General features: G+C 54.4%; 2 protein-coding genes across 3 annotated transcripts in view; both read right to left on the bottom strand.

Annotated features, from left to right (window-relative positions):
• BCKDK (branched chain keto acid dehydrogenase kinase) overlaps nucleotides 1-14,087 on the bottom strand; it is a 19,272-nt gene extending 5,185 nt beyond the window's left edge. For both annotated transcript variants that reach the window (XM_032763961.2, XM_075064744.1), the window contains exons 1-9: nucleotides 13,976-14,087; nucleotides 8,640-8,706; nucleotides 8,157-8,377; nucleotides 5,520-5,588; nucleotides 4,096-4,206; nucleotides 3,512-3,559; nucleotides 2,606-2,725; nucleotides 1,207-1,305; nucleotides 595-668 (exon numbers count right to left, since the gene is read on the bottom strand). In XM_032763961.2, the coding sequence (XP_032619852.1) occupies nucleotides 595-668; nucleotides 1,207-1,305; nucleotides 2,606-2,725; nucleotides 3,512-3,559; nucleotides 4,096-4,206; nucleotides 5,520-5,588; nucleotides 8,157-8,357 (722 nt within the window). In that variant the 5' untranslated portion in view covers nucleotides 8,358-8,377; nucleotides 8,640-8,706; nucleotides 13,976-14,087. The remainder of the gene's footprint in view (nucleotides 1-594; nucleotides 669-1,206; nucleotides 1,306-2,605; nucleotides 2,726-3,511; nucleotides 3,560-4,095; nucleotides 4,207-5,519; nucleotides 5,589-8,156; nucleotides 8,378-8,639; nucleotides 8,707-13,975) is intronic.
• A 2,408-nt stretch (nucleotides 14,088-16,495) lies between these two features.
• On the bottom strand, nucleotides 16,496-21,065 carry LOC116815531 (vitamin K epoxide reductase complex subunit 1-like protein 1). The gene is made up of 3 exons (XM_032763964.2): nucleotides 20,863-21,065; nucleotides 17,448-17,557; nucleotides 16,496-17,357 (listed from the first exon to the last, which is right to left on the bottom strand). The coding sequence occupies exons 1-3, from the start codon at nucleotides 21,030-21,032 to the stop codon at nucleotides 17,131-17,133; spliced, it is 507 nt and encodes a 168-aa protein (XP_032619855.1). The 5' UTR covers nucleotides 21,033-21,065; the 3' UTR covers nucleotides 16,496-17,130.
• Nucleotides 21,066-22,107: the final 1,042 nt, after the last annotated feature.

The following is a 22,107-nucleotide window of genomic DNA, read 5'->3' as shown; positions in this document are numbered from 1 at the left end:
TCCCCGCGGAGGAATAAGCGCTCTTCTATTAACAATATCGGAATTAACGGTAGTGTGGTACGGAAATCGAATTATGGCCTCGGGCGGAGTATCCAGTGCACCCACTGACCCGCTGGATCGCCAATCTGGAAACTCGGATCGCATGCGGGCAGTGTAAACATGGAAAGCCCCGGAACTTCTGAATTACACTTCCTGTTTCGCCCAGCGTGGAGCTCTTGATCAGCCCTCGGACCATGGACGCACAACGCCGAATTACTGTGCCTAGTGTGGCCGCATGAAATCGAATTTATAATATCAGTTTTATAAAACCGATTTTAGCAAATTCGATATTATCCCGTAGTGTAGACGTGGCCTCAGCCAGTTAAGTGGTTAACCAAGAACAGCAGGAGCTCTGCAAGCCACCGACTGACCCAGAGAAGGGAGCCACCCCGTACGAATCCACCAGAAGATCCAGCAAAGAGACACTTTGTGGAAGAAGAAATTTCCTCCGCTCTCCCTCCACGCTACACTTAATTCGGAACAGGGCGAAGTTTAAAGAGTGTAACTCTGGGCTGATTCCACAAGGTGGCGCCACAGACCATCACGATTCCTTACCTAGCAAAATCCACCCATTTCTCAATGATTTTCTTTGGGGAGAGACGGGTGCAGATGATTCCCACGAAGTCCGGCTGCCAATCAGAGAGAAAGTACCAGTCAAGCAGGGCTTTAACCTGTGCCCCATGCCCTGCCCCCCTGAGTCAGCCAGTCCCACACACCCTGGGACCAGATGAGAGCCAGCACCCCCTAGAGGGGAGAAGCTCCATTTCCATTCCATGTCCCCCTGAGCCAGCCAGTCCCACACGCCCTGGGACCAGATGAGAGCCAACACCCCCTAGAGGGGAAACGCCCATGTGCACTCCATGCCCCCCTGAGCCAGTCAGTCCCACAACCTGGGACCAGATGAGAGCCAGCGGCCTCCAAAGAGGAAAAGCCCCATGTCCATCCCCCACACCTTGAGCCAGCCAGTCCCACGCCCTGGGACCGGAGCAGAGCCAGCTCCCCCTAGAGGGAAGGCTCCAGACCCAAGCAGGGCGGTTCCATAATGGAATATGAATTCCCGGGGGCCCGACTCTAATCCGTTGGAGGCAGCCAGCTGTGTCTCATATGTTGCCCATTCTAGGGCAGCAAAGCCCTGAGGGGAATGGGAGAGCAGAGGCCAGGCTGTACCTTCTCCTCGTGCAGCGCCAGGTGATGGATCGCCAGCATCCGGATCCCCAGCCGGGAGGTGAGCGTCTTGTCTAGGAAATAGCGGATGACCTTCTCGTCCTGACACAGGAGAACGGCAGTGAAGGGGTTAACAAGACAACGGCTTAACAAAGAGGCAGCGAGGCCCAGTCGGGAGAGCACCCAGGGGACCTGGCCTGCTGGGTGACGTTGGGTAGTCATGTCCCCGCTTCGAGCCTCAGTGTCCCCATCTATAAAATGGGGATAAAGATACCAGCCTCCTTTGTAAAGTGCTTTGAGATCTATGGATGGAGAACGCTCATTAAGTACAAGGAATCAATTCTGCACTGACACTGAGGCGACACACAGAACCAAATACTGCCGTACGGCTCGGACAGAAAGGGATACCTATGAGCAATAACCAGGAACCAGAGAAAATAAATGGATACAAATTTTAAAAAGCTTAAAAATAAACATGGATATTCTCCACCCAATAAAAATGGAACTCCGTCACGCCTAGATGTAGACGAGTGGCTTAAAATATTGAATGATCCTTGAAAAAGAATCATAAATGCAATCTGCGTAATGGGATTTAATGAGCTAACACAATCCAAGAGAAAATCAACAAGAATCAATAAAAGATTAGTCAAAGATGAATACTGATGATCAGAAATTAGCAGAATAGTGGGAAAAATACAGAAATCATGATTATTAATCCCAAAATAATAACACAAGCGTAAGGGGAATTAATAATTGATAATAAAATATGGATTCACCAGTTAGTAAAATATTAAATAACAAACACAGAACGTGATCATTTGGACGTACGTAGGTGGAATGTTGACAAAAATACTGAAATGATGATCATTAGTCATCAACATAACAGCTGTACAAGGTACTAAGAAAACTGATCACCCTAAATAATAATTAATCAGCAGTAACTAAGCAGTGACAGTGCGTGTTATAATCATTCCAAGTGCTCATGAAAGACTCTTCGTCAGCGATTCTCACTTTACAAAGGATGGTATTTACCTCAGTTACAGATGGGGAAAATGACACACCAACAGAAAACGTAACTAGACCAAGCTCACCCAGCAGAGCTGAGAATGGAACCCTGAAGTCCCGGCTCCCAGCCCCCACGCTCTAACCCACTAGACCCCACTCCCCTCTCAGAGCTGGGGAGAGAACCCAGGAGTCCTGGCTCCCAGCCCCCCTACCCTAACCCACTAGACCCCACTCCCCTCTCAAAGCTGGGAATAGAACCCAGGTGTCCTGGCTCCCAGCCCCCCTACTCTAACTCACTAGACCCCACTCCCCTCTCAGAGATGGGGATAGAACTCAGGTGTCCTGGCTCCCAGCCTCCCTTGCTTTAAACCCTCTCACAATCCCAGCCCCCCGATACCTGGATGTGTTTGCGACACTCCCGCAGCCCCTCAGCCAGCAGCGTCACCACGTCCTTGTGATCATCCAACAGCTGCCGGACCAGCTTGCAGTACTGGGCCTCTGCCTCTTGGTCCTTGATCTGGGAGGGGGGCAGAACGGAAGAGACGTGAACCGGTGTGGAAGTCAGCGCCCCCTGGAGGAGAAAGGCCCCATGTCCATTTCTCCACCCCTCTGAGCCAGCCAGTCCCCCGCCCTGGGGCCAGATCAGAGCCGGTGTCCCAGAGAGGGGAAAGGGTCATGTCCCAATTCTGCCAACCAGCCAGCCTATGGTAGATGTATTGTGATACCTTAGCTATATAGACCCAAATCCAGAACAGTAGAGATCCCGAGAGAGAGAAAGATGCACACAAGGATGGATGGAGGAATCAATTCAGTTGAGAAAGCTCGATGGTGCATACAGAGATGGATGGAGGGATGGATCCAGTCGAGATAGATGGCTGGTGTGTACAGGGATAGATGGATGGATGGATCCAGTTGAGACAGACAGATAGCAGGTATGGGGTGGATGGATTCGGCCTAGATAGGTGGCTCATGTCTACAGGAATGGATGGATGGATGGATCCAGTTGAGATAGATGGATGGCATGCACAGGGATGGATGGAGGGATTGACAGATGGATGGATCCAGCTGAGACAGCCGAATGGGGGGGATGGCGTGTACAGGGAGAGATGAAGTACTGTGGGGTTGGATGGATGCAGATGTAATAACCTACGTTATCCTCATCCTCCCTGCAGATATTCCACCCTTCGCTCGATTGGTCCAGGCCCAGGATCAGTTGGCGATGGGGGAAGCGAACGTATAACCAGTTCCCATATTTTAACTAATCCTTTGTGTGCTGGGGGCCACCAGGTAACTGAATACTCACCAGGGGGAATTCGCTCAGCATCAGGAAGGCTCGGATGTACAGCTCATGCTGAAGGATGGAAAAAAATAAGTGTAAAGCGAGGCACAGAAACACTGACTGGCAGCAGGATTCACCTAATAGAGCTCAGGAGTCCTGAGGAGACTGGGCAGGGAGTGGGGGATAGTGGGATACAGCAGGGGTGGCTGGGAGCCAGGACTCCTGGGTTCTCTCCCCAGCTCTGGGAGGGGAGTGGGGCTAGTGTGTTAGAGCAGGGGGGGCTGGGAGTCAGGACTCCTGGGTTCTATCCCCAGCCCTGGGAGGGGAGTGGGGGATAGTGGGATACAGCAGGGGTGGCTCGGAGCCAGGACTCCTGGGTTCTCTCCCCAGCTCTGAGAAGGGAGCGGGGGCTAGTGGGTTAGAGCCAGGTGGCTGGGAACCAGGTCTCCTGGGTTCTCTCCCCAGCTCTGGGAAGGGAGTGGGGGCTAGTGGGTTAGAGCAGGGGGACAGAAGCCAGGTCTCTTGTGTTCTAACCCCACCCACACTACAAGCAGCAGCTCCCTCCCCCTCATAGTGTCCCTCAGCTGTGCCCCTGCTCAGGTACGTACCACGTGGAGGATGGTGGGGTTGCATCCGATGATGAAGGGGAGGCTGCGGAAGCCCTTGATGCGGTGGGCGATGCGGACGGGCAGCTCACGGTGAAGGTAATGGGCACTTTTCTACAGGAGGAAGAACTCAGAGTATAACTGACCGAGGTCAGGGGAGAGTGGCCAGAGCAAGGGGGATGGGAGCCAGGACTTCTGGGTTCTGTCCCCAGCTCTGGGAGGGAAGAAGGGTCTAGTGCTTAAAGCAGAAGGGGCTGGGAGCCAGGACTCTTGGTTCAATCAAGCTAAAGAGGTAAGGTGCTGATCCTACATCTGTGCCTAATTCTGTTCTTCCTCCCTTAATCCCGATCTCTGTAATCAACCAGTCCAAATTCTCCTTCACTCTCTGTTTTAAATTGCTTTGAAGAAAAACTGCACAACCATTCCCCAGCTGCCCCCACCCCAGAGGTGGCTGCATCTCAGTGCTGGGTGAGTCGTCGCTGTGCAGAGACTGGGATGAAGATTGCTACAATCCCATCAGTTCCTTTAACAAGGCAGGACGTAACATGCCGGCGATCTGCCTGGAAACAGCCAGCGAACCCTCAGGCCTGGGCAGACCAGAGAACAGTGCTGAGCAACGAGTGTGTCAGTTCTCAGCTGTACACACAATAGGACAGAACCCAGGAGTCCTGGCTCCCAGCACCCCCCTGCTCTAACCCACCAGCCCCCACTCCCCACAGAGCTGGGGATAGAACCCAGGAGTCCTGGCTCCCAGCCCCCCCTGCTCTAACCCACCAGCCTCCACTCCCCTCCCAGACCCAAAAGAGAACCCAGGAGTCCGGGCTTCCAGCCCCCTGCTCTAACTCACTAGACTACACTCCTCGCCCAGAGCCAGGCACAGAACCCAGGAGTCCTAAGAGATCCCAGCCCACAGTCTGAATGAGGCACAGGCTGGGTGTGTCCTGGCATCTGTCCTGCTCAGGAGAGGCTGGCACCCATCTGTTGGCGTCTTCAGGGCTGCTTCCATCCCTCCCGCACAGGACCCAACCTGCAGCCCGCATCTCCTCCCCACCTATTCCAGTAGAGCTAGAGTCAGAGTGGCCGGGACCCAGGATTCCTGGGTTCTCTCCCTGGCTCTGGGAGGGGAGTGGGATCTAATGGTTACAGCAGGGAGCTGGGAGCCAGGACTCCTGAGTTCTCTCCCCGGCTCTAGGAGGGGAGTGAGATCTAATAGTTAGAACAAGCGGTTGGGAGCCAGGACTCCTGGGCTCTATTATTAATTCCCTGCGTGACTGTGGGATTCCCCGCCCCCGCTCTGTGCCTCAGTTTCCCCAGCATATATAACCGAGGTAACACTCTCTTCCCATCCAGTTCAGAGGAGTTCATTTTGAGCTCTCCGATGGGCCAGGTGGGGGCCTGCTGGGGGACTGTGCCGGTCCCCAACTTACCAGGAGGTGGCTGCCATCCTGTGACCGTCCCGAATACAACATGGTGGTAGGCGTCAATCTCACGGACGGCTGGGAGAGAAGGGAAAGGAGGCGGATGAATGTAGGGTCCAGAGCACCCCCTGAGGGCAGAGGGGGAAACAGCAGGCGGAGCGTGGCAATACAGCTATGGGGGGTGGGTCGTCCACAGAAATAGAAGAAAGAGAGGGAGTGGCAGATGGGGAAAGAACAGGACAGGAACGCCGAGAGAATGAAGGAGGAAGAAACAAAAAAGGAATGAGAGGGAAAGTGGATGAGGAAGAAAGGAAAGAGAAAGAGGGAGAGAAAAGAGCAAATGAGAAAGAAAAGGAAGCCAGGTCTGCATGACAAAGAAACCAAAGGAGCGGGAGTAAGGGAAAGAATGAACGAGACAGGGAAGAAAAAGGAGAGAAATGGGACTGAATGGGGAAGAAATGGCAGGAAGCAGAAAGGAGTGAATGAAGAAAAAAGAGAAATGGAGAGAGAAGAATGAGTGAGGAAGAAACAAAAAGGAGGAGAAAGACAAAGAAGCAGAGCAGAGGGAGAGAAAAGAACTAAAGAAGAAAGAATGGAGGAAGAGGAGGAAAGAGCTTGATTCCATTCTTCCGGGGACCCACACACAGGGCTGGACACTCCCTGAGCCAGGGGTCCCCACATGGGGCTGGACACCCCCCAAACCAGGGGCCCCCAAACGGGGCTGGACACCCCACCTCACCAGGGGACCCCCCCACAGGGCTAGACACCCCACCTCCCCAGGGAACCTCCATGCACGGCTGGACACCCCACCTCCCCAGGGGACCCCCACACACAGCTGGATGCCCCCTGACCCAGGGGACCCCCACATGGGGCTGGACACCCACCTCCCCAGGGGACCCCACACGGGGCTGGACACCTCCAAGCCAGCACATTACACACACACACACACACACAACAGCCAAGTGTCATGGGATTCAGGAACGGGCAGTTTGGGGGAGGAGGAATTGGAAACCCCAACGCAGCAAACGCCACCAGGCTCTGACACAATGGGGGATACCAGGCTAGATGGGCCCACAGGTCTGATGCAGGTGGCAGGGCAGGGGCGGAGACGGGCCCTTGGGGGAACCCCAGACTTGGTCGTGCCAAACACTTTCGCTGTCAGGAGGCACATGGGAGCCCAGACCTGCTGCTGGGACCAATGCCTCAGATTCCCCGGTGATGAGCCAGCACCTGCCTCAAGATGCAGAGCAGCCAGAGCCGTCCTGACGCCTTCAATCTGCAAGGCTTGAGAGGGCCGCGGGGGTAATGGCTCCTGTCCCCCAGCCTGTTCCCTTGTGCGGCTGTTCCCCAGCTGCCTTGCCCCAGAGGTGGCTGCATCTCAGCATGAGGCAAGCCGTCCTCGCTCCTCAGAAACTGGGCCTCATAATTCAGCCCTGTCTTTTAATGGCCCAGGGCCCAGGATTTGGGCCTCCCCAGCTGATGTGCGGACTCTTTAGAGGGAAAGAACAGGAGTTGCCATGGATACCTAGACAACCAAGAGGGTTGCCACGGCAATACCGTTAGCTGCCTAGCAACAGGGAAGGGGCTTTCAAAGGATGCTCATTGGAAAAAACAAACAGGAAATCAAAAGAAACGAATGCAATGAGGGGGTGGGGGGCTTCAGATCGGCCTCTTCAAGGCTGGATCAAAGCTGGTGCCCCCTAGAGACCCCGTGCCCCATTCCCCACACCCCTGAGCCAGCCAGTCCCTGCCCTGGGGCCAGACTGGAGCTGGCGCCCCCTAGAGGGGAAAGGGCCCCTTAATTTCGGTCTCCAGTCTATTTCACTAAACCCAGATTAATACCTCCTGGACTGGCAATGCATCCCTTCTTCTCTGGCACGTGTGTGCATGTTTTATTTGCCAGCGGCTGAAATTAATATTTAACTCCCCTCGAGTACAGGGGATGGGCAGTAATTCTTCAGCAAGTCACCTGGTTTCTCTGAATAAATATTTGGCTGCTTAACAGTGGCTGATGCTGCCAAGCTCTGCCCCGTATACCTGCTGTTCTCTGCTCCCTTTTCCCGTCCTATTTAACACACTGGGACCGACTTACTCCACTGCACAGCCATTGTACCAGGGAATGAACCTGCTGTCTCAGCGTGGGAGATATGAGCCAAGAGAGGAACAGATGACTCACATACAAGAAACGGATCACCCAGCGTGGAGATGCAACCACCTCTGGGGTGGGATAGCTGGGGACCAGCCGAGCAGCGACGCCATAGAAGGCTGATGCTGAGATGTGGCTGACTCTGGGGCAGGCCCCAGCAGCCGGCTAACATGGATGGTGCGCGGGGCTTTGGACAGGAAGTGAAAAGGAATCCTGTGTCCAACTGAAAGAGCAGAAGGGAATTTGGGAGAGTAGAGTGGAGTCACCGGAGCTGGAATCTGGCCAGGATCCGAGGATGAATGAGCCCCACCTGGCACGCTGCAGCACAGCGCCGCCTAGCAGCACACTGGGGCATTGAGGCCAGCTGTGAAAGTCCTCTCCCACACTCCCTGCAGCACAGCACTCCCTAGTGCCACTCACTGGGTCTGCCTCAGTTTCCCTCCAAGCACTGAATGTCCCTTCTGGGAGGGGAAAAGGCTGACTCAGTCAACGCCCCTCACCTTCTCCGCTGCGACGTCAATGGCTGACTGGTTGTAGAAGGAGGTGACTGTCTTGGACCGCTCTCGAGCCAGCTCCACTTGGTGGTTATCCATGACAGAAGTGGATCGGTACCGGAGGGTGGGGGACAGGAGCCAGTGCATGGAGGGGGCCCGGTTCCCTGTTCCTCCCAGCTCCATCCTCAGCAGCGCTTTCCACAGCATCTTCCTGCCTTCACAGACAGCTGGAGGTGAGAGATAGGAACACTCAGAGCAAAGCTGGCACTGGGATGCGGCTGCCTCTGGTGTGGGATAATGGGTGAACAACCAGACATAACACCACACCAGGATGGCTCGCCCGGCGCTGAGATGCACCGACTCTGGGGTGAGGCAGCTGGGGGTGAATGGCCGCACTCAATGGTGCAGTCTGGGCAGCAACCATGGGCCCAGTTTTGGTTAGGAACTCTCAGCTGCTCTCAAAATAGACGGTCTCCGGAAGTCACTTACCTCAAGTGAACTTGGTTATTTTGTGGTGGTTTCCTTCCTTGCCAACAGCGGGGAGCGCCGTTTCCATCTAAAAGAAAAAGAGACACACAGTGGGGATTTCACATCCTCATAAAGAGAATAATTCGTCTCCAGGACTCCTGGGTTCTATTCCCCCACTCTGCTCCAGCTTCCTGGTGGCATCCCGGGCCAGCCACCGCACCTGTCTGGGCCTCACTTTCCCCATCGGCACAACTGGGAGATTGGTCCTGCCTTTGTCTGTTTGAATGACGAACGCTTCCAGGCAGAGACTGCCTCTCACTGGGGTCTGCGCAGCGCCAGGCATGATGGGGCCCCAGATCTCAGGCAGGCAGAGGGTCTATGCAGCATCCGGCGTGATGGGGACCTTGATCTCGGTTGGGGCGCAGGGGATTCTGTGTAGCACCCAGCATGATGGGGGCCCCGAACTTGGTCAGGGTAATAACTTAAGGGCATACTGAGAAATTCTGAAAAAGTGAATGTGTGGAGTAAATGACAGACAGAAGAGATAGAAAGATAGATAGATAGATAGATCGGGTGTATGGAGAGAGGGGGAGAGAGAGAGAGATACATAGGGTGTATGGGGATAGATAGATAGATAGATAGATAGATAGATAGATCGGGTGTATGGAGAGAGATAGATAGATAGGGTGTATGGGGATAGATAGATAGATAGGGTGTATGGGGAGAGATATATTGGGTGTATGGGGATGGATAGATAGATAGATCAGGTGTATGGGGAGGGAGAGATAGATAGATAGATAGATCAGGTGTATGGAGAGGGAGAGATAGATAGATAGATAGATGGATGGATGGATGGATAGATAGATAGGGTGTATGGGGATAGATAGATGGATGGATGGATAGATAGATAGATAGGGTGTATGGGGATAGATGGATGGATGGATGGATAGATAGATAGATAGGGTGTATGGGGATAGATAGATAGATAGATGGATGGATAGATAGATAGGGTGTATGGGGATAGATAGATGGATAGATGGATGGATGGATGGATAGGGTGTATGGGGATAGATAGATAGATAGATGGATGGATGGATAGGGTGTATGGGGATAGATAGATAGATAGATAGATAGAGTGTATGGGGATAGATAGATGGATGAATGGATGGATGGATGGATAGATAGATAGGGTGTATGGGGACAGACAGATAGATAGATAGATGGATGGATGAATAGATAGATAGGGTGTATGGGGATAGATAGATAGATAGATAGATAGATGGATAGGGTGTATGGGGATGGATAGATAGATACGGTGTATGGGGGGGGAGAGAGAGAGAGAGAGAGCGTGCTGTTTAGAGATCGACGGCTAGCTACAGACAGAGGAGAGAACGGATGCAGAGGGAGATAAACAAAGAGACTGACAGAGAGATCAGAAAGTGACCGAGCTGGGGGCGGGGACACCTGGACAGATCACTGAGGGCCTGGCTAGAGAGAGAGCAGATTAGAGAGAAACCAGGGTGACGTGTTGTGTCTTTGGCTTGCCGGATCTGCTCCCTGTGGAGCCCAGCCAGCCAAAGAGCCGACAGGGAAGAGCCCAGGTGGACAGAGCAGGAAGGGGGGGCGGACAGAAATGCAGAGAGAGAGAGAGAGAGAGAGAAAGAGCCAATCAGTGACTGGATGGAAGAAGGCCAAGCCCCGACCTGCGCCCGAGTGGAAGGAAGCCCCTGGCTCCCAGTGCCCATGGACGGGTGTCTCTGCCTGTCCACTGACTGGACAAGTCAAAATCCAGTGCGGGGTTACACGCGCCCCACCACTACCAAGTGCATGGCCCATTGGTCCCATCCATCCCCGCTCCCATTAGCCAACACCTCCCGCCCCCCCGTGACACCGGCTGCGCAGCCAACCAAGGAGCAGCCTGCCTATCCACCCAGAGAGAGCCCCACGGGACCATCCAGGGGTTGGATTTGTGCACTAGCATCTGGACCATGCTGCCGGGGGGGTGAGGGGGCGGGGAGGGCGTCAGAGAGCAGATGGATGAGTCAGACAGCCCAAGGACCTGGGGACGGCCAGACATCCTAGGCATGGACAGACACCCTAAGGCAGTGGTCCCCAACATGGTGCCCGGGCGCCTGCCTAGCGCCCAGCAGGGGAGAGAAGCCGCAGCCCCGCGCCTGCCAGGGACAGAGAACTCCAGGGCTGCAGGCGCCGGTGTTCTTGGTCCCTGGCAGGCGTGGGGCTGCGGCTTCTCCGGGGCTGCAGACTGCGAGCACCAGTGTTCTCAGTCCCTGGCAGACACGGGGCTGTGGCTTAAGCCAGAGAGAAGCTGTGGCCCTGCGCCTGCTGAGGACAGAGAACTGCTGGGCTGCAGACTGCAGGCACCGGTGTTCTCAGTCCCTGACAGGCGCAGGGCTGCAGCTTAAGCCAGAGAGAAGCCGGGGCCCTGTGCCTGCCAGGGACAGAGAACTCCAGGGCTGTAGGCTGCAGGTGCCAGTGTTCTCGGTCCCTGGCAGGCGTGGGGCTGCGGCTTCTCTGGGGCTGCAGACTGCGGGCGCCGGTGGTCTCAGTCCCTGGCAGGCGCGGGGCTGTGGCTTAAGCCGGAGAGAAGCCGCGGCCCCGCGCCTGCCGGAGACAGAGAACCCCTGGGCTGCAGGTGCCGGTATTCTCTGTCTCCGGCAGGTGCGGGGCCCACCAAGTGCCCAGCAGGGGAGAGAAGCTGGGGCCCCGCACCTGCTGGGGACAGAGTACTCCGGGGCTGCGGGCACCAGTGTTCTCTGTCCTCCCGGCTTCCCTCCTCACTGCCCAGAACTCGCACCAAAAAAACCAAGAAAGAAAACAAAAGCAAACAAATAAAACCACTCTGACTCTGCAGAATGGACGGACTGTAGCAAGTGCTGCCTCGGGCATGTGCTTGCTCCACTGGTGCCTGGAGCCACCCCTGCATTATGTGAGTAGCTGTTGGCACCTGCCACACTCTTCTGAAAACATGAATGTGCTACTGGCCACAAAAAGGCTGGCGACCACTGCCCTAAGGACAGGCAGACAGACATCCTACAGACAGACAGACAGATGGACAGACATCCTAGGGATGGACAGACACCATAAGAACAAGCAGACAGACATCCTAGAGACAGGCAGACAGAAGGCCAGACATCCTGGAGATGGACAGACAGATACCCTATGGACGGACAGATGGACAGGCACCCTATGGACCTAGGAACAGACAGACAGACATTAAGATGGACATGCCAGGGAAGGATAACAGACAGACTGACATTCCAGGGATCTAGGGATGGGCAGACACATGGACAGAACCAGGATCCCCCAACGCTTCACGCAGGGTCTTTATTCCCAGTTCCCCCTCTCTCCAGCAACCCCCCAACATCACCTCCAGTCGAGCTACCCCCTCCTCCCCATTCTAGATCAACTCAAGCTGCTGCTGTGACACACACCCCCTCCCCCCAGTCAATCCCAGATCAGGAGGGGGTGGGGGATGTCACAGGGGGAACCTTTCCTTCTGGGGCCCCGGTTCAAATCCCAGGAGCAGCCAGATGATGGGGACTCTGCCAGGTGGACGTTTGGCAAGATGAATTTGGTAGGTCTGGGTGTCACCCCAGGGCCAGCAGAGAGGGTTAGGGCTGGAAAGTGAGGAGAGCCTCATGGACACGGGGTTATTGGTGGGGGGACAGAAGCCTCTCAGCCCCAGCCCCACGAGATCCCACTCCCCTCTCGGAGCTGGGAATAGAACCCAGGAGTCCTGGCTCCCAGCCCTCTGTAACAGACATGGGTCAGGTTTACCTCAGGCCACTGGCATTTAGCCCTGGCGTGAACCACACACAGATGAGAGGATCCAGAGAGATGCATACCAGGCCCTACCCCAATCACTCCGTGCCACCTCACCACCCACAGAAGAGTAATCTGCCACCAGACGTCAAAGAGGAGAGAAAAAATGTCAGGACTCCTGGGTTCTATCCCCAGCTCTGGGAGGGGAGTGGGGTCTAGTGGGTTAGAGCAGAGGGGCTGGGAGCCAAGATTCCTGGGTCCTGAGGCTATCCACCCACTTTGTTCTGGGTTTGGAACAGCTGTTACTGCAGCGCTCTGGGAAAGCAGCTATCACACTAACAGCAGAACAAGGCTCCGTTTGTCTGGCTGGCGCCGTCGGATTGCAAGCGCTCTGCAAACGTGCATAGCAGCCTTGCCTGCCCCGTGCCACCACCTTGTCCTCAATTCACCCCCAGCAACTATGCCTCCTGGGGATGGTCTCTGGCACATGAAGGGGAGAGGCCGTGTTCCCACAAAGCAGCCTGTTCAGGGAGAATGATTTCAGCCTCCCACCGCCCCCAATATACAGTCCCACGCTGATGGAAGGGGGTACTGTGTCTTGGAACCCCACAGGTCTCTCTAGCCTGCTGCACTGGGACAGGGGCAATATACGAACAGTGATCAGTGCCATGTACTGGGTATAATTCCTGCTCCAAGGCTGCTATGGGGCCAGACAGGCTTCCCCAAGCCCCGGGTGGGCTTGGAGGGGATACCAGCCCTAGACAGACCGTCCAAGGCATGTGGCACTGGGCCAATGAGCCATGGTCCATCTAGGCACTATGCTGCATATAAGGCCCAGATGGCATCTAAATTACTCCCTTGTGTTCACAAGCTGCCGAAACCTCTCCATTACCAAGATCCAACCCAGTCAGATCACAGGGCCGTGGGGGGCTAGTGGGTTAGAGCAGGGGGGGCTGGGAGTCAGGACTCTGGGGTTCTCTCCCCAGCTCTGGGAGGGGAGGGAGTGGTCCAGCATGGTGCATTTCAGGTCTTATCCCAGGGTACCCATAGCAGGGGCAGGTACGTGCCAGGCCCCCAGGACAGTCCAGCGCCCCTAGCCCGGCTCTTTGCACTCCAGAAGGCAGAGCAGGGGCTGCGGAGCTGGGACAGGATAGCAGGAGTCCAGCCCTGGCATCAGGGACAGCACGGGCACCTGCCCCACCACGGCCAACTCACGGGCATCAAAGCATTGCAGGCGCCTCCCTGGCACCCAGCGCCACCCCTGCAGACCCCTCTCTGGGGATGGAACCCAGGAGTCCAGGTCCCAACCCTGCCCCCACCACCCCTCTAACCACCAGACCCCGCTTCCTTCCCAGAGCTGGGGGTGGAACCCAGGGGTCCTGATCACCCAGCCCCGCTCTGCTCTATTAGACCCCACTCCTCCCCCTCCCCGGCCGGGGATGGAACTCAGGTGTCCGAGGCCGGACTCGAACCGGGGGATCAGAAACCCCTGGGACCACATGGGGAAAGCAGGGAATGGTACAGCCCCACCACCCCCCGCCGCCACAGTGGTACGTTCTAAAGGGGGCCCTTACCGCCAGGTGCGGGGCCTGCAGGGTTCCACTCGAGAGGACCGGAGCGAGCCAGCTGCCGGCGCTGGTAGAAGGGCGCGGAGGGGGGACACCGCAGCTACCGCGCAACCCGGAAGCAGGGAGTCTTGGGAAACGTAGTCCCAGTCGGCAGACTTCCCTAGGCAAGTCAACAGGAAAGAGCCTTCTGGAGAACTACAACTCCCAGAAGGCTATGCGGTGAGCATAGGCTTGACGATCGGCTGGAGGCGCAAGACCTCATGGGGAACGTAGTCCCATAGGGCATCTCCATGCAAGTCAATGGGAAAAGCCTGCAGGCCTGCCTGCAGTTCCCTGCATGCTCTGCAAAGGGAAGAGGCACCTCCCCCCGTATTAAAAAAAAAAAAAAAAAGCACAATGCCTCATGGGAAGTGTAGTGTTGTAGTAAAGAAAACTTCTTGCGCAGAAATCACTAGGAGCCTGCACTCCTGGGTTCTGGCCAGGGCCCTGGTAGGAGGGCAGGTTTAATCTGGGAGCCAAGACTCCTGGGTTCTTTTGTTCATTATTTCTACTATAGAAAAACCTAGAGGCCCCAGGCTCAGAGCAGGATAGTATTGTCCAAGGCGCTGTACCAACACCTAAAAATGCCATTCCTGCACCAAAGAGGGGACGTTTAACTGTTGATAGGGGGCACAATTTAAAAGGTTCTGGCGGACTGCAGCAGGCTTCAGGACAAGTATGCAAGAGACAAAGCAGTTTTGATTTCTAGAACTGCTTTTAATGTCATGTTTTACAATACCGTGTAATAGCAGATAGAGCGGTTCCAAAAGGGAGGTACCTGGGAAGGAAAACGTGGTTATCTGATTCATATGTGCATTAAAAATCTTAACAAGAAAGTTGTCTAAATATATGGTTAAGAGCTAAGGCTAGTTTGTACACAGGTGGCTCTGACACTTGAAATTCTTTTAAAAAAACACTCAGAAATTATTATGGATTCTGTCATTCACTTCCTTGCTGGGCTGCCTGCAAATAAAGTGCCAGAATCAATCCTGTGAACGAATATAATCCCAACACAACTACACACAGCTCTGTTATTACAACCAAACCATGTGAGGTTTTGATCGAAAACCACCTCTCTCTTTATTTTAGTGAAAATGTTGTTTGGAGCAAAGAAACAGTGTTTGCAGAATCGCATTTCTTTCCCCCCTAAAAGACAAACATGTCTTGTGTAGAGGTCGGCATGGACACCCCTTGGGTTTTAATTACCCAAATCTCTTGGGTATAAATTATTAGATAAACGACTTTGGATAAAATACAGCAACAATTCTGTTGTTACCCCACATTGCTGGCAAGCATAATTTAGACATTGGTGAAACAGTTTTAATATTAATATTGGAGCTTATTAACTTTGCCTTCTTAGTGTAGAAAAAGTTCAAACTTCATTGTCTTTTCACCATTGTACAAAGCTAATAACAGATACACTATTAAATTAACTTAGTTTAAACGTAGACTGTCCTTGAACCACTTTTCAGAAAAATAAGTAAAAAGCCAAATAAAATCCCAAGGCCTAATGAACATATTTGCGAATGCCACGCTGACTTCTGAAAAAATGAAAATCATGGGAGAACAATTAAGGTGAAGGGTCAAAGACACTCGTTGGTTATGTTAAGGCTTGAAAGTCTGGAAATAAACTACTGCACACATACATATTTTGAACCTACTCCCTGCAAAAAATATAAATCCTGGCAATAATATGGGGGGGGGGGAGGGAGACACGTGACCCCACTTCCATGTTGCCTCTGCCAATGAGCTTAACAGACAGTTGCACCCACCTCTTCCACTGACCTGCTGTGCAACCTTGGGCACATCCTTTCCCCTCTCTGTATCTGTTTCCTGATGTGTGAAACAACCATAATGGCATCTCACGGGGGGGCACTGAAGATTAACTAACTTGAATTTGCAACTTGCTTTGAGATGGTCGGTGGAGACTCAAGGGAAGGGCAGATTAGACCTTCAGAGTCCCTCCTACTGACATACGCAATTTAGGATTACGGCAAGCAACAGAAGATTTAAGGTCACGCTGGTCCAATTGCCCAGGCAGTGAAATTAACATGTAGGGAAATCTGAACTCTATGCATCTCTGCTGCAAGCAGAGCTGACCTGTGGAACTCACCGCTGCAGAAAAGCAGAGATCAGAGACTGCATTTAGGTGTAACACACACTGAACATGGATGCTACGATCAGTCTGCAGTGAAAGAAGCCCCCTGGGAGCTCATGGCTCACCTCAGCAAGGCATCATAGAGGGGCTGCATCTTCCTATGAACCATCCATTGTCGAGCAGAGATGGGAGCAGGACACCAGATTTACTTAGTCCATGGATCTGAGCTGGGGCACCAGGGAGAGGGAAGACACCTGGCTCGATCCAACCCTTGTCCTATCACCATATCCTAATGCTCTGTACCTTTATAGCCTGACACCACTATCTATGCATCGCCTGGCTCCAAAGTTTCCAAAGGGTTAAATAACGAGACACCAAACGCACCCAGCTGCCTGTTACAGAGGGCAACTTTATTTCAGCTTCAAAAATGTGCTTTTGTACACAATCAGCTGCAAACAAGACAGCTCCAGCTAGTCTCTGCATTGGCATATTGATTGGTGCACAGTGCCCCCTGCTGGTAAGTTAACTAAAGTACCACTGTCATTGCAGCAGAGAATGTACAAGCCGGGGGATACGCAGGGCTGGACTGTGTTCTTGTTTACGCCATTCACACTGGGTTTATCAAGATCAGAATCCAGCCCTGCCTCCACTGATGTCAGTAGGGTCATGTGTCTCTCACTCTGCCTCACACACACAGCTGGTCCCTGCTGGAAAGAATCGAGGTGGCGTGAGAGCAGCTCTGCCCCCTGCTGGAAGTGATGAAACTTGATCTCCCATGTGTATCTCATACAGTCCCTTGCTGTGTGTCATGTAACCATTTCCACCCACCTTATACCAGCATTTTGGTTAAGCCAGAAATAGCCTCAGTTTGTGTGTAAAGGGTGATGGACCCAGGGTCTGATATGATTTGGCAGGGAGGGGGCAGGGTACCAGGCTAGATGGGCCCCTGGCTGCTATACAAAGAGGGTTCATTATCGCCACTGAAGATCCAGGAGGGGGCTGGGCCGGGGTCCTCCAGACACGCTCACTGCCCCTTGGGCTTGGCGCGGCACTGCCTGCTCCCGCTCAGGCAGACCAGACGCTTATAGTTGAGGAGGAGGAGGGCGCCGTTCAGCAGGTAGGTGGTGACGCACACCAGGCAGAAGTCATGGAGCACGAAGAAGAGGATGTATGCCAGGTAGAGCGAGCCGGCGATGGAGACCATGGAGGTGCCCAGCAGGGTGACGGCCGCCAGGATGCTGGGAGAGAAGCCTGGAGACAGTTAGAGACAGTGCTCGTTAGACTGTCGGGCACCAGCCTGCCCCTGTGGGACGGGGTAGATATCCCCCCAAAAAAACTTACCCAGCAGTGTCTGTAGGATGTAGAAGACGATGCCAAATAAGCTGTTGGGCTGATTAAAGACACTGTGTTTCCCCAAGAGATCTTCCACCAAGCCAAAGCCACGGCCCCACCTGTAGAGAGAAACGGAGATGTAGAACTAGGGGGCTAAAAGGAGGTTTGCTGTAAACAGACAGTGACTCTCGTCTTTCACAATGTGGCCTCTGCTCTAACCACTAGACCCTACTCCCCACCCAAGGCTGGGGAGAGAACCCTGGAGTCCTGACTCCCAGTCTCCTCTGTTCTAACCCACTAGACCCCACTCCCCTCCCAGAGCTGGGGATAGAACCCAGGAGTCCTGACTCCCAGCCCCCCCCCACTCTAACCACTAGACCCCACTCCCCTCCCAAGGCCGGGGATAGAACCCAGGAGTCCTGACTCCCAGGCCCCTAACGTCTGCTCCAGCTGGTGGGGGCAGGGACCTCTTATTCTTGCAGCCCCTAGCACAGGGAGCTCTGTCCCCTTCCTGTTTGCTGCCTCCCCCTTGCAATTTTGATGCCAGTAACAAATTCTGATGATAGTTCAATTCACAACGCCTGGCACTGAGGGACCCCATTGAGCTGAGGCTGGGGGGCCACAGGGGTGGGCTGGCTCAGCTGAGTGGAACAGCCCCTGGGGCCCTAACAGGGACCAGAACCAGGTTACATTGCAGTTCCCGTGGGCTCGGCAATTGCCAGCTGCTACGTAGGCATGAGCCCCTACATACGTGGCAGAAATAGAACACCCTGGCAATGATTGGCAATGGCCCCCACCCATCACAGCTCAGCAGGCGGGACTGGTGGCCTCGGAAACGTTTTCATTGATAAAAGCTCCTCACTTCCCCACCCCCCTCACAGGAGGGAAGCCAGCTCTTTATCCCACAGCCAGATGTTTCAGGGTGTTTTCCATTGTGAGGGGAGGGGGGAGCACAGACAGAACTGGTGTGTGTCTGAGGCACACACAACCATGCCCGCTTACACCAACACACGCACACAGCCAAACACGAGTCCTGACAGTATCAGAACTGGTGTTTCACCTGCGTCCCAGATTCCTCTGTGTGTGTTTTCGACCGAGATCAGGGCCCCCATCATGCTGAGCAAACCTCTCCTGCCTTCCCCGAGTGAAATCAGTGCCCCTCCATGTGCCCAGTACTGCATGGACCCGACTTGCCCTTCCCTGACTGAGACTGGGACCCCAGTCATGCCAGACACTGCATGGACTCCCCCAACCAAAACCAGACCCCCCCACTGCTCCAAGTGCTGCACAGGCCCTCCCCCCAACCAAGATTAGGGCCCACCATTGTTCCAGATACTGGGCAGACACACATTGAGAGAGGGTCCCTGCCTTGCAGAGCTGACAGTCTAAACAGACAAAGAATAGTTCTCCCCATTTTACAGAAACTGAGGCACAGATGCAGCATTTGAGGCAGAGGTAGGAATAAAACCAAGATCTCCTGGGTCCCAATCTAGTGTCTCACTTCATGGCCCAGTCCCCACTGGTTCTGTTGACAAGCCAGGGTCATTCCCCTTCCACCTCTTTCTACCAGTGATAAAGCATCCGTCACCTCTGCCCCATCCCTGCGTTCGATCTGGCTGTTTGCAGAAGACTGAGTAAACTTAACTCTGGTTCTTTCCCTCCATCCCCCGCACTTCCCTCAGGAATATTTTCTCTCTCTACTAAAAAGGACAATAATTCACTCCAGACCCTTCAAAAACATTTTAAAAAGAAGTTTCAAGGACCTCTAAATGAAATAAAAAGTAGTTTTAAGTGTTCCCCTGTACTCCAACTGAAAAGTAGTTTCAAGTGCCCCTCCAATTCCTTTGCCAAATGTTTGCTGTTTTATAACCACATTTCCCTACATTTTTAAAAAATGTTTCTCCCTCCGCCACCCCACCTCATCTCCCCAGTCTCAGTATCCTTACAGTTGCTCCTAGAAGCACTAAAGAAGGATCAACAGCCCACAGCACCAGGCACGGTACAAACCAGGCCAAGATGACAAACCTTGCCTCTGAGAGCTGAGCAAGAGCTCCGAGCTCCTGCGAAACCCCGTTCTAGCCACTTGGCTGGTGGGTCCGGCTCACCGAGGGTCGCCAGATTTGGGAGGAGGAATTCCCCCAGCTCAGACTGGCAGGGACTGTGGGGCAGACTTCACCTCCCTCTGCAGCGTGGATCGCCTGGGCACATCTCACCTAATCCATTCCCTGGCATCGAGAGGGCACTGGAGACTCCTCAGTTTTGCCTGTCCTCTACCTCATGACTCTTAACATAGAGATAACAGTAAAACTGACCAGCCTGCGCTCTCCAGGTCAGACCAGATGATCTCAGGGTCTCTCTGGATCTACCAAACAAACTGGCGGAGATGACAACACAGAGCACAAAGGGGACAGGCTGGAAATAGAGATGCCAGGTCATCAGCAGGGCTGAGGCAGCAAGAAATGACTAAGCAGAGGGCGCAGAACCACAGGACTCTCACATGGAGTGGGAAAGCACACAGGGCCTAGGAGGCTGGGGTATACCCCGTGGGATAGGTATATAGGGCTGCAGCATGGCACAGTGGTGTGAGCACAGCACAGGGGGCAGCAGGGTGGAACACAGCGCATGGGATTGGGGCAGCAGAGCTATTGCATGGGGGGCTGGGGCAGTTGGGGGGCTATTGCACATGGAGGGCAGGAGCACGGAAGTCACTGCACAGGGAGGCTGAGGAAAGGGGACCATAGCACAGGGATGTTGCAGTAGGGAGCAAGAGTTGGAGTGGGGCGAGGTGGAGTCATGCAATGGGGCCAGGAGGTGCAGTGCGGGGAGGGGAGTCATACAATCGGCTGGGGTGTTGTAGAGGGAGCTGGGGTTGCAGTGGGACAAAGGAGAGTCATGCCATGGGGCCGTGGGTTGCAGTGGGGTTGAGGGGGAATCATGCCATGGGGCTGGGGGTTGCAGTGGGGGCGAGGGGGAGTCATGCTATGGGGCCGGCAGTTGCAATGGGGCAAGGGGGAGTCATGCCATGGGGCCGGCGGTTGCAATGGGGCGAGGGGGAGTCATGCCATGGGGCCGGCGGTTGCAGTGGGGCGAGGGGGAGTCATGCCATGGGGCCGGCGGTTGCAATGGGGTGAGGGGCAGAGGGTTGCAGTGGGGTGAGGGGAAGCCATGCCATGGTGCAGGGGGTTGCAATGGGGTACGGGGGAGTCATGCCATGGGGCCGGCGGTTGCAGTGGGGCGAGGGGGAGTCATGCCATGGGGCCGGGGGTTGCAATGGGGTGAGGGGCAAAGGGTTGCAGTGGGGTGAGGGGAAGCCATGCCATGGTGCAGGGGGTTGCAATGGGGCGAGGGGGAGCCATGCCATGGGGCCGGGGGTTGCAATGGGGGGAGGGAGAGTCATGCCATGGGACCGGTCCCCCCCGCGCACCTGGAGGTGAAGACCTTGGAGCAGCTGACGGAGGGGCTCACGTCGCACAAGGCCCGGTAGTCGGGGTCCCGCTCCCGCGAGCTCTCCACGTGCAGCGCGTACACGGAGAGCGCCAGCCCCAGCGCGCAGAGCACTAGCCGCAGCGCCCGTTCCCAGCCCGGGACCGCCATCGCTCGCTGCCACCGCGCGCCGGGCACGAGCTCGCCCCCACTGGCCCGAGAGCCTGCCAATCATCAACCGACGCGATCCCATTGGCTATCCCTTCAAGAGGCGGGAAGGGGAAGCAAAGGGTTCTGGGACATGTAGTTTTATATACCCAGCGGCGAAGAAGTGGGAGCTATGGGCCTTATGGGAAGAGAGTGGGCTCTAGTGGCTGGAAGAGGGGAAGTGCCTGGGAGCCAAATGCAAGGTCCTACACCTAGCAACAAGGCATGCTGGCCACACCTATAGACTGGGGAAGTGTCCCAGGAAAGCAGTGACTCTGGCAAAGATTTAGGGGCCAGAGTGGAGAAGCTACTCAAGGGGAGCTCCCAGTGTGATGCTGTGGTGAACAGGGCTAACGCCATCATTAGACGTAGGGGCAGAGCCGTGAGTAGGATAGGAAGTTGTAACAATGCTGGTTCTGGCAGGACCCAACTGAGAGTGCCAGTTCAGAACAAATTGCTTCCAGCAGGACAGTTACAGCCCAAAGCTAGGGGGGTTTCCACCTCTAAGGCAAACCAAACTGGCCAAACAGAGAGTACATCGGTTTTACCCCACTGGCCAACCACCAGTCACACAAGCAATTCCCTTGGACACTGCCATTTCCTAGTCTCACAGCCGGTGCCACTCGTTATAGGGATGAATGGTTATGAAAACCAACGCCCCAGTAAAAGAGAAAAGGTTCTCTCAAAGGACCCCAAAGGACCAAGCCCCAGATCCAGGCCAATATACAAATTAGATCTTACCCACAAATCTCGCTGTTCCCAATTCTTTAGAATCTAAAATCTAAAGATTTATTTATGAAGGGCAAAAGGTATAGATGAGAGCTAGAATTAGTTAAATGAAATCAATTACATACAGTAACGGCAAAGTTCTTGGTTCAGGCTTGTAATAGAATAAACTGTAGATTCAAATCAAGTCTCTGGAGTACATTCACAGCTGGGATGGGTCATTCGGTCCTTTGTATAGAGTTTCAGTTTGTAGCTAAGTCCCTCCAGAGGTATGAAGCAGGATTGAAGACAAGATGGAGACGAGGCATCAGCC

Source organism: Chelonoidis abingdonii, chromosome 4 (genome assembly GCF_003597395.2).
Source record: "Chelonoidis abingdonii isolate Lonesome George chromosome 4, CheloAbing_2.0, whole genome shotgun sequence".
Lineage (NCBI taxonomy): Eukaryota > Metazoa > Chordata > Testudines > Testudinidae > Chelonoidis > Chelonoidis abingdonii.
The sequence above is the reverse complement of the archived record's forward strand: the minus strand, read 5'-3'. Positions and strand labels throughout refer to the sequence as shown.